At 40.6% G+C, this 12,392-nt stretch overlaps 1 protein-coding gene across 1 annotated transcript in view; it reads left to right on the top strand.

The window, feature by feature from the left end:
• Nucleotides 1-12,392, top strand: part of fer1l6 (fer-1 like family member 6) — a 65,699-nt gene that overhangs the window by 49,157 nt on the left and 4,150 nt on the right. The window contains exons 32-40 of the mRNA XM_085136079.1: nucleotides 5,589-5,633; nucleotides 6,100-6,191; nucleotides 6,330-6,458; nucleotides 6,550-6,693; nucleotides 9,194-9,321; nucleotides 9,396-9,566; nucleotides 9,803-9,957; nucleotides 11,896-12,038; nucleotides 12,236-12,324. Of these exons, the coding sequence (XP_084992205.1) occupies nucleotides 5,589-5,633; nucleotides 6,100-6,191; nucleotides 6,330-6,458; nucleotides 6,550-6,693; nucleotides 9,194-9,321; nucleotides 9,396-9,566; nucleotides 9,803-9,957; nucleotides 11,896-12,038; nucleotides 12,236-12,324 (1,096 nt within the window). The remainder of the gene's footprint in view (nucleotides 1-5,588; nucleotides 5,634-6,099; nucleotides 6,192-6,329; nucleotides 6,459-6,549; nucleotides 6,694-9,193; nucleotides 9,322-9,395; nucleotides 9,567-9,802; nucleotides 9,958-11,895; nucleotides 12,039-12,235; nucleotides 12,325-12,392) is intronic.

Raw genomic sequence — 12,392 nt, 5'->3', positions numbered from 1 at the left:
TGTGCTACAGTCGGTCTGTGGGCCGCTCTTGTTCGTAATGTTGTTGGTCCGTGAGCCAGCCATCATGAAGAGAGTGAAGTTATACTATAAATATTAAAAGCAATGAAAAGTGTGAACTGCAGCTCAGCTGCTGACGCTGCTGTAAGACAGTCGAGCCATCAGAAATACTTGACATGACCAGTGTTGGTCAAGTTACTTGAAAAAAGTAATCAGTAACTAATTACTGATTACTTCCCCCAAAAAGTAATCCCGTTACTTTACTGATTACTTATTTTCAAAAGTAATTAATTACTTAGTTACTTAGTTACTTTTTAAAAACACGATTTACAACCTGAATAGGTGATAAAGTGATAGATCTTTCAGCCCAATTCTACTTTTTCTACATAATCCATCATACAAAATGTAATCAAATGGAAAAGTCTCTTTTTAAAACTTGTTTTATTAGTTTTAATCTTTTAACTTTATGCATCAAGCAAAAAATTAATTATATGCAACATTCTCTGACTGGAAGAAATTTGTTTAATATTTAAACCTATTTTCTGCACATTCCAGCACATAAAATAATTAATATATAATATATAATAATAATATTTTTTTTTGTGTGTTTACACTCAGTCTTTCAAATAGATGCAAGTAAAACACAGCAGAAAATAAATAAAGTCAAAGACTAGCGGTCCTGTTGCTCTATTTTCACCTGTAAAGCAGGAGTGGGGTAGGCGGAGGTTTACCCTGGTGCAGGTGTGCAGCGGTCAGTGGAAGAATCTGCGAGTTTCTCTGTGAGTTTCCCATTACGTCGTAGCTACTCTGTGCTTGCTCAGAAGTTTAGGGTTTTTTCGCTGTAAAAAGAAGTTTTCTTCCCACGCACAACAGACACTAATGTTTTTGTCACTTTTTATGGAATCAAACTCAAAGTAAGGTCAGTACTTCCACGCTTTAAACGCTGCACGCTCATACTCTCTCTGCACTCGATATATGATCCATTGTTGATCTGCACACAGCTGTTGTCACGAACGTCGCGTCACTGTCATGAGACATTCTCGCAAAAAATCACGGTTTTAGTAACGCAGTAACGCAGTGTTCCTACGGGAAAGTAACGGTAATCTAATTACCGTTTTTGCAATAGTAATCCCTTACTTTACTCGTTACTTGAAAAAAGTAATCGGATTATAGTAACGCGTTACAAGTAACGCGTTACTATAATCCGATTACTTTTTTCAGTTTTTTACTTTTTTCAGTAATGCCTTACACAGAGTTTCTGTCTGATTTCTCAGACTTTATATCTCATTTAGTTCTGAGCTCAGATAAAATAATTATTGTGGGTGATTTTAACATCCATGTAGATGCTAAAAATGACAGCCTCAACATGGCATTTAATCTGTTGTTAGACTCAATTGGTTTCTCTCAAAATGTAAAAGAACCCACCCACCACTTTAATCACACTCTAGATCTTGTTTTAACATATGGCATAGAAACTGAACATTTAACAGTGTTTCCTGAAAACCCTCTCCTGTCTGATCATTTCTTGATAACATTTACATTTACAATAATTGATTACGCAGCAGTGGAGAGTGGACTTTATCAAAGTAGATGTCTTTCTGAAAGCGCTGTAACTAAGTTTAAGAATATAATCCAGCCACTGTTATCATCGTCAATGCCCTGTACCAACACAGAGCAGAGCAGCTATCTGAACGCTACCCCAACAGAGGTCGATTATCTTGTTAATAATTTCACCTCCTCACTACGTACGACTCTGGATACTGTAGCTCCAGTGAAAACTAAGGTCTCTAATCAGAAGTACCTGACCCCGTGGTATAATTCTCAAACACGTACCCTAAAGCAGATGACTCGTAATCTGGAGAGGAAATGGCGTGTCACAAATTTAGAGGATCATCATTTAGCCTGGAGAAATAGTTTGTTGCTTTATAAGAAAGCCCTCCGCAAAGCCAGAACAGCTTACTACTCATCACTGATTGAAGAAAATAAGAACAACCCCAGGTTTCTCTTCAGCACTGTAGCCAGGCTGACAAAAAGTCAGAGCTCTTTTGAGCCAACCATCCCTTTAACGTTAACTAGTGATGACTTCATGAACTTCTTCACAAATAAAATTTTTATCATTAGAGAAAAAATTACCAATAATCATCCCACAGATGTAATATTATCTACAGCTACTCTTAGTACCATTGATGTTAAGTTAGACTCTTTTTCTCCAATCGATCTTTCTGAGTTAACTTCAATAATTACTTCCTCCAAACCATCAACGTGTCTTTTAGACCCCATTCCTACAAAACTGCTCAAAGAAGTCCTGCCATTGATTAATTCTTCGATCTTATATATGATCAACCTATCTCTAATAATCGGCTATGTACCACAGGCCTTCAAGGTGGCTGCAGTTAAACCTTTACTCAAAAAGCCATCTCTAGACCCAGCAGTCTTAGCTAATTATAGGCCAATCTCCAACCTTCCTTTCATATCAAAAATCCTTGAAAGAGTAGTTGTCAAACAGCTAACAGATCATCTGCAGAGGAATGGTTTATTTGAAGAGTTTCAGTCAGGTTTCAGAGCTCATCACAGCACAGAAACAGCTTTAGTGAAGGTTACAAATGATCTTCTTATGGCCTCTGACAGTGGACTCATCTCTGTGCTTGTCCTTCTTGACCTTAGTGCAGCATTCGATACTGTTGACCATAATATCCTATTAGAGCGATTAGAACATGCTGTAGGTATTACAGGTATTGCACTGCAGTGGTTTGTATCATATCTATCTAATAGACTCCAATTTGTGCATGTAAATGGAGAGTCCTCTTCACACACTGAGGTTAATTATGGAGTTCCACAGGGTTCAGTGCTAGGACCAATTCTGTTTACATTATACATGCTTCCCCTAGGCAGCATCATTAGAAGACATAGCATACATTTTCACTGCTATGCAGATGACACCCAGCTCTATCTGTCCATGAAGCCAGATAACACACACCAATTAGTTAAACTGCAGGAATGTCTTAAAGACATAAAGACTTGGATGGCCACTAACTTTCTGCTTCTTAAGTCAGATAAAACTGAGGTCATTGTACTCGGCGCTGAAAAGCTTAGAAATATGGTATCTAACCAGATTCTTACTCTGGATGGCATTACCTTGGCCTCCAGTAACACTGTGAGGAACCTTGGAGTCATTTTTGACCAGGATATGTCCTTCAACGCACATATTAAACAAATATGTAAGACTGCGTTCTTCCATTTGCGCAACATCTCTAAAATTAGAAATATCCTGTCTCAGAGTGACGCTGAAAAACTAGTTCATGCATTTATTACTTCCAGGCTGGACTACTGCAATTCATTATTATCAGGATGTCCAAAAAACTCACTGAAAAGCCTTCAGTTAATCCAAAATGCTGCAGCAAGAGTACTGACAGGGACTAGAAAGAGAGAGCATATTTCTCCTGTTTTGGCTTCCCTTCATTGGCTTCCTGTTAAATCCAGAATTGAATTCAAAATCCTGCTCCTCACATACAAGGTCTTAAATAATCAGGCCCCATCTTATCTTAATGACCTTGTAGTACCATATTACCCTATTAGAGCACTTCGCTCTCGCTCTGCAGGCCTACTTGTTGTTCCTAGAGTATTTAAAAGTAGAATGGGAGGCAGAGCCTTCAGTTTTCAATTCAATTCAATTCAATTCAATTCAATTTTATTTATATAGCGCCAAATCACAACAAATGTCGCCTCAAGGCGCTTCATAGATACAGAGAAAAGCCCAACAATCATATGACCCCCTATGAGCAAGCACTTTGGCGACAGTGGGAAGGAAAAACTCCCTTTTAACAGGAAGAAACCTCCGGCAGAACCAGGCTCAGGGAGGGGCGGGGCCATCTGCTGCGACCGGTTGGGGTGAGAGAAGGAAGACAGGATAAAGACATGCTGTGGAAGAGAGACAGAGATTAATAACAGATACGATTCAATACAGAGAGGTCTGTTAATACATAGTGAGTGAGAAAGGTGACTGGAAAGGAAAAACTCAATGCATCATGGGAATCCCCCGGCAGCCTACATCTATTGCAGCATAACTAAGGGAGGATTCAGGGTCACCTGGTCCAGCCCTAACTATATGCTTTAGCAAAAAGGAAAGTTTTAAGCCTAATCTTGAAAGTAGAGATAGTGTCTGTCTCCTGAATCCAAACTGGAAGCTGGTTCCACAGAAGAGGGGCCTGAAAACTGAAGGCTCTCCCTCCCATTCTACTTTTAAATACTCTAGGAACAACAAGTAGGCCTGCAGAGCGAGAGCGAAGTGCTCTAATAGGGTGATATGGTACTACAAGGTCATTAAGATAAGATGGGGCCTGATTATTTAAGACCTTGTTTTCAGGCCCCTCTTCTGTGGAACCAGCTTCCAGTTTGGATTCAGGAGACAGACACTATCTCTACTTTTAAGATTAGGCTTAAAACTTTCCTTTTTGCTAAAGCATATAGTTAGGGCTGGACCAGGTGACCCTGAATCCTCCCTTAGTTATGCTGCAATAGATGTAGGCTGCCGGGGGATTCCCATGATGCATTGAGTTTTTCCTTTCCAGTCACCTTTCTCACTCACTATGTGTTAACAGACCTCTCTGTATTGAATCATATCTGTTATTAATCTCTGTCTCTCTTCCACAGCATGTCTTTTATCCTGTCTTCCTTCTCTCACCCCAACCAATCACAGCAGATGGCCCCGCCCCTCCCTGAGCCTGGTTCTGCCGGAGGTTTCTTCCTGTTAAAAGGGAGTTTTTCCTTCCCACTGTCGCCAAAGTGCTGCTCTTAGGGGGTCATATGATTGTTGGGCTTTTCTCTGTATCTATGAAGCGCCTTGAGGCGACTTTTGTTGTGATTTGGCGCTATATAAATAAAATTGAATTGAATTGAATTGAACCCGTTACTGCCCATCTCTGGACATGACATTTTGACTTTTTAACTGTTTTAAAGGTTTTGACTGATTTTAAGCTGTGTGCCTTTTTAAAAATAGTTGCGATAAAACCAATAGCAGAAATCATTAAAACTGGAGCAGCCAGGCAGTGTGCAGGGGTTGTGTTTGCAGTTACGTCCGCTGGGTGGGAGTTCAACACAGCAACTCCACCTCAAGTCACTAGTGGACAGACTCTGGCTCCAAAAATGCAACACGGTTGGCCCCATAAACTGGGCCTAGCACACCTAGCATGACAACTGGAATTTATTAATCCCATTTACATATACTACTATATTCCTCACACTGTTCAAACTATAATGGAAAACTTTGTTGGATGATCATTTTCACATAATCCAACAGTCTTCCTGCCTGTGGTTCAGGGCAGAAGCTTATCTTTGTATCAGCATTAGCTAAATTCTCCCAGCAGCCGAGAACTGTTCACATCCCAGCTGAAGCCATGAGACGGGGATCGTTTTGTGATACTTTACAATAACATAACAATAACAAAATGTGTCAAAGACTTGATGTCAAAGTATTGTTTTCTGCGATAACCTAAAAATCTTGAAATTGGGAAATATCAATTGGTACGCACTGGTTTTAGAAATAATCACCCCTTTTCTCCCCACTGACCCACACACACTGTTGTGCATTGCAGCTTTGTCGTACCACAGTTTGCTCAGCGATGGAATAGAATCTTTGGGTAAGGATTAAGATCTGCAAAAAAAGAGACAAAAAGATTTGAAAAAAGATACAACGCCGTGTCATTGAGGGTCATTTTTACTTTCTGGGAGTTGAGGTTCTGGGAACTGTCTGGTTTTGGTGCTACGATCCTGCAGACAGGTTTTAGCAGCTCTGTTTTGGCTAGTTTATGTTACTGGATGTGGTCCTCTCACTGCATGATCTGATTGGTATGCCTGGATATTTAAGATGGCAGCGTTTGAAAGATGTGACAAGTTCTTCTGAAAAACCCTGCAAGTGAATGACTGCAAATGTTGTTAAATAACAGACAACTTTTGAACTGTTGCTTCTGGTGAATAGGACAGTTCTGAGCTCAGGGCATGGCACTTCTTAACTAAGCTCGGTGGCTCACTTTGTTACCTGCTGTTAGTCACATTTTCAATATGATTTCTGCTGTGTTTGAAAATATGCCTCGTCTATTTCATCAGTCAGCAGCCAGTCCGATGGAGATAAGAAGAAGAGGCAACAGAAAGGAAAGGGAACGAGCGTCAGTCCCCACACCAAATTAGCTACACTCAAGGTAATGTTTTTCAGGGATGATACAATTCTTGTGCAGGTTTACTGGGCCCTGTTATGCTTTTACTATCCAACCAAAGAAAATAAGGGGAACCATATGCTAGAAAGAAAAGCTTGAGTGACTCTGATCTTGGCTCTGCAGCTGTACAACAAGGAGTTGGAGTCAGAGTTTGGGTCCTTTGATGACTGGGTGAAAACATATGAGTTGTTCCGAGGGAAAGCCAATGAGGAAGAGGGATCGAATGAGGAGAGGTTTGTTGGAAAATTTAAGGTGAGATACTAAGTATGTTCTTTGTGGGTACTACTTTGGTACTGCTCAACAACTAGCATATCTACACATGAATCTTCATGCTGTCTCTCAGGGTCGATTCTGCCTCTATAAGCTCGCTGAGGAGGAGAAGGAGGAGGACTGGCATGAAGCAATAGACGCTGGAAGCTTCAGAGTCAACAGAGGAATCCCTCCCAACAGCCCAGTCCAAGTTCTCATACGGGTTTACATTGTCTGTGTGAGTCCGGCTCACGTGGGAATTTTCTCTTTGGAATGTTTTACTTGAAAGTTGTAGAATAATTTTCCACTGTACTGAGAAACAAAAAGAGCAGCATTTAGTGAGGCTGACGTGATGCAGTAGTTGGTGCATCGCCTAACGTTAGAGGTTTAAACTGGTCTAGGTCCTTCCTGTGAGGACCTGATTGAAAGCACTTCCTGAATGTGTAGTTACACGTCTGCCTTCGCTCTCAAAGTGCGTCTGCAGACTTAATTATGTCAAAAGTCGCATGCAAGAAAAAACATAATGACAAGCAGATTATTAGTAGTATTGGTCAAGTTACTTAGAAATAGTAATTACTTACTAATTACTGATTACTTCTCCAAAAGGTATTCCCATTACTCATTTTCAAAAGTAATTAGTTACTTAGTTACTTTTAAAAAACATGATACACAACCCGAATACGTAATAAAGCAGCAGACCTTTCAGCCCAATTCTATTTTTCTGCATAATCCATCGTTTAAAATGTAATCCAATGAAAAAGTCTCCTTTTAAAAATTGTTTCATGAGTTTTAATCTTTTACCTTTATGTACATTGCATCAATTCAATTCAATTCAATTCAATTCAATTCAATTCAATTCAATTTTCAATTCAATTCAATTCAATTCAATTTTATTTATATAGCGCCAAATCACAACAAAAGTCGCCTCAAGGCGCTTCATAGATACAGAGAAAAACCCAACAATCATATGACCCCCTATGAGCAGCACTTTGGCGACAGTGGGAAGGAAAAACTCCCTTTTAACAGGAAGAAACCTCCAGCAGAACCAGGCTCAGGGAGGGGCGGGGCCATCTGCTGTGATTGGTTGGGGTGAGAGAAGGAAGACAGGATAAAGACATGCTGTGGAAGAGAGACAGAGGTTAATAACAGATATGATTCAATGCAGAGAGGTCTGTTAACATATAGTGAGTGAGAAAGGTGACTGGAAAGGAAAAACTCAATGCATCATGGGAATCCCCGGCAGCCTACGTCTATTGCAGCATAACTAAGGGAGGATTCAGGGTCACCTGGTCCAGCCCTAACTATATGCATATTTCAAGCAAAAATGTAATTATATGCAACAGTCTTTGAATATAAGAAATTCTCTAACATTTAAACCTATTTTCTGCATATTCCATAAAATAATTTCTTGTGTTTGCACTCTTTCAAATAGATGCAAGTAAAACACAGCAAAAATAAATCAAATCAAACATTCAGCACCGCTTAAATCTGTTGTCACCTGTTCAGCAGGAGTGTGGCGGGTGGAGGTTTGCCCACAGCGGTCGTGTTAGTGGGGGGATCCGTGGGTTTCTCTGTGGATGTCACATTCCCGTGGCAGCGTGCTCGCTGCTCGCTCAGATTTGAAGTTTAATTTTTCTCTGCAGAAGGAAGTTTTCTGAACATTACCTGAGAAAAGTAATCAGACTGCCACACAATTAAATTCCCCTGAGGTAAATTTAACTTCCTGGAGAACTCAGCAACAGAGTTTTCCAGGAAGCCACCACACATGTGAGTGCCTGCCTGCAGAGATTCAGGCTCTCACATCAGCTCTGTTCTCAAAGCTTCATTTTTCAAACAAATGCAGTTTAAAACAGCGCCTATGTTACTCCCGCAGGATAACTCCATTTAACACTGAACCTGTCCATCACAGAGCCTGTGGCGTCACTGTTTTGAAAGTGACCAATCACATTAGGACCTCTATTCCTTTAGCTGCACCACTCTGTGATGGAAACGTTAAACATTAAAACTGTCACCACATTTGTTAAACCCATCTGGTCTCGTATTCAGAGGCCAAATAGCATTCAGCACCAAGCTCATTAAAAGCTGTAGCAAAGCACCTAATTACATCTCACCCCAACCAATCACAGCAGATGGCCCCGCCCCTCCCTGAGCCTGGTTCTGCTGGAGGTTTCTTCCTGTTAAAAGGGAGTTTTTCCTTCCCACTGTCGCCAAAGTGCTGCTCATAGGGGGTCATATGATTGTTGGGTTTTTCTCTGTATCTATGAAGCGCCTTGAGGCGACTTTTGTTGTGATTTGGCGCGATATAAATAAAATTGAATTGAATTGAATTGAATTGAATTGAATTGAATTGAATTTCAAACTGCAGCAACCAGTTCCCAAACAAGCACTGCAACACTTGACAAGCACAAAAGCCCGACTGTGAACACCACAGCGAGGGCAGGAGGATCTCTCGTCTTCCTCAAGATTTACACTCAGACAAAAGGTCAATCCCTGATTCCCAGTCCCCCGTTACCTAAAGGAGGACTGTACTCTCCCCTTCCTGTGCATGAACATCTCTTACACTTGTCTGTTGATCATGCTTTGGTGACCTCTAAAAGGAGCAGCTGAAATAATAAGAATAAGCAGCAGACATCTTGAACTATAGCATATTTTATAATGGATTAAACAGAATAATTTCCAAATAGTGCCCTTAAAAGTACTACTTTTGAGTTCTTTTATGATACCGCTTCTCTTTCCAGGCCTCTAACCTGCACCCAGCTGACCCGGATGGGAAGGCGGACCCTTACATTGTTCTACGACTTGGCAAAAATGAAATCAAAGACAGAGACAACTACATTCCCAAACAGCTAAACCCTGTTTTTGGAAGGTAAATAACTGGTCAAACTTCTCAGGAATTGTCTCACATTTTAAATATGACTTCTTCTATTCTCCTTCTTCCAGATCTTTTGAGATGCAGGCAACACTTCCTCAGGAGTCTCTGCTGTCAGTGTTCATCTATGACCACGACCTGGTGGGAGGGGACGATCTGATTGGAGAGACCCGCGTTGACCTTGAGAACCGATATTACAGCAAACACAGAGGCACCTGTGGACTCCCTGCTGAGTATAGTCTGTAAGCCTGGACATTTGAACCCTTTCAGATCAAAGTCTGAGTTATTTATTCCATTTGGTCACTTCAATAAATTACTATCCTACCTCATAGTTACATTACTTTTTTTTCTATTACATTAAACTACCAAATTCAACTAAAGGAGTAGAAATTCCAGGCATTTGTATCCATCTACAACTCTGCATTCTATGAGTCCATCGCACTGAAGCGTTTCCTGTTTCTTCCTCCTTGTCTGTCAGTGAGGGTTACAATGCCTGGAGAGACTGTTTGAAGCCATCAGAGCTGTTGGCAAAGATGTGCAGAGAGAGCGGTTTGGACGGTCCTCACTTCAGTCCAGGACGCATCATCGTGTCAGATAGAGTCTTCACTGGCAAAACGCTCTTCATGCATGAAGGTAGATATAGGACATTCTAGATCTGCTGCGTGATTATTTTTTTAACTTAACATTTAGAAACAGTATTCAGACATTTACTGCACGAGTCCACGTGATACCTTTTAATCAGGTGCAACTCCATCTTTGTAGTCCAAAGCACTTGTCTGTCAGTATGAGTAGGAAAAGCGCTATATAAAATGTAAGTACAACACAATGTGAGTACAGTTGCATAAGTAACTAGAAAGTGCATTTTCTGAAGAAACTGCAGTGTGAATGCTTGAATCTGAATGTATGCACTGAAATGAATTAATTGCTGAATTTTAAGTTAAAAATGTTGAATGAGATGAAAAATACAGAAATTTTCACCTGAAAACAAAAGTGCTGAACTGCTAAAAGCTGACATTCACACAGAAGTTGGAAAATAGCTGAAAATGTTTTAATTGTAAATTAGAAAAACCTAAGAAATGAGAAAAGGAAATTTAGAGTCAGAAAACATCTGAATGAATATTAAAAGTTTATATTCTTTGAATCACTGAATGACTAAAATGTGATCCCTCCACTTGGATCCACACAGTTTAAAAAGTTTACATCTCTGAGCTTTTAAAGACACGGTGTTGGACAGAGAACAACAATGGCTATGATTTGAGGGTAAAATGATGGCTGTAGAGCAAACACTGTGGACACAGCAGCAGTTGAAAGAGAAGTGTTTAAGATGAATCTTGGCAGAGTGAGAGAGAGCTCGTTAGGCAGGCAGGTGTGAGCCTGGTTGCTATAGTGACTGCACCCAATGGCTCCATACACACGCACACAGACATGCGCCTCACTTTTGCTCCTTAAAATGAACAGAAAAGTCAGACCGAAACAAACCCTTCCCAAATGAAAAGTACAGGTCGTATTAACAAAATTCTTTCACCGTGACCACCAGCAATGTCCAGTCTACCAAATTCTCAGTTTTCATGCCTGTGGAGTTTATTATATGGACGTGGTGACAGTGTAAGGACAGCCTGTACTTCTGATTTTCAAAAGAACTTTCTGAGCCATTTTAACATTAGAGTCTATGGAAGAGTTGGAGGGAGGAGGCTGTGCATTGGTGACATTTATGAAAGAACCATAACACCTATTACAATAATAAACACATTGGATGAAAGAGGGCAGCGATGGCTAATTTTGAGGGTAAAATCATATCTGTAGAGCAAACGCTGCGGACACAGCAGCAGTTTAAAGAGAAGTGTTTAAGATGAATCTTGGCAGAGTGAGAGAGAGCTCGTTAGGCATGCAGGTGTGAGCCTGGTTGCTATAGTGACTGCACCCAATGGCTCCATACACACGCACACAGACATGCGCCTCACTTTTGCTCCTTAAAATGAACAGAAAAGTCAGACCGAAACAAACCCTTCCCAAATGAAAAGTACAGGTCGTATTGACAAAATTCTTTCACCGTGACCACCAGCAATGTCCAGTCTACCAAATTCTCAGTTTTCATGCCTGTGGAGTTTATTATATGGACGTGGTGACAGTGTAAGGACAGCCTGTACTTCTGATTTTCAAAAGAACTTTCTGAGCCATTTTAACATTAGAGTCTATGGAAGAGTTGGAGGGAGGAGGCTGTGCATTGGTGACATTTATGAAAGAACCATAACACCTATTACAATAATAAACACATTGGATGAAAGAGGGCAGCGATGGCTAATTTTGAGGGTAAAATCATATCTGTAGAGCAAACGCTGTGGACACAGCAGCAGTTTAAAGAGAAGATTTCAAGATTAATTTTTTTGCTCTTCTCACTCTAGCAGTTGAGCTGTCTCACTCTAGCCCCAACATTCCGTCCCATACACACCCATTATAAACTCTGAAACGGCTGAAAAAACAGCATGAAAGATAGTATAGATCAAGAAAATGTGCTGGAGCTAGAACCTGTATATAGGAGTCTGATTTGACATTGTCTTGTGTATCTCTCAGACGAGCCAGTGGAGTCCTATGAACACTTGTCACTGAAGATCCTACACCGCTGGGCTGAGATCCCAGGTGTAGGATGCACACTGGTACCAGAGCACATTGAGACCAGAACTCTGTTTAATAAGGCCCGGCCTGGAATGGACCAGGTATGCTTGAGTTTAGTATCCTGGTAAAAAATCATTTACAACCTTTAAGCTTTCTGGGTTTTCTGGGTCAAATGTCTAATTAAAATGCTTGTTTTAATATGGTAAAGTAAATTTACTGGGCTGTACTTCATTTCACACCAGTTGTATGAAAAGTTTTCTTTCATTAACTGCCTACATTTGTGTGCACGTACATGTAGGGTCAGGTCCAGATGTGGATAGACATGTTTCCAATGGACCTGCCACATCCAGGACCTCCAGTGGACATTTCACCTCGAAAACCAAAAGGGTGAGACTTAATAAAACAATGTCTGTCGACGTTGTTTTGGGATGCGGTCATTCAAACTCAGATGTGTT

Source organism: Neolamprologus multifasciatus, chromosome 16, assembly GCF_963576455.1.
Source record: "Neolamprologus multifasciatus chromosome 16, fNeoMul1.2, whole genome shotgun sequence".
NCBI classification, from domain to species: domain Eukaryota; kingdom Metazoa; phylum Chordata; class Actinopteri; order Cichliformes; family Cichlidae; genus Neolamprologus; species Neolamprologus multifasciatus.
The sequence above is the reverse complement of the archived record's forward strand: the minus strand, read 5'-3'. Positions and strand labels throughout refer to the sequence as shown.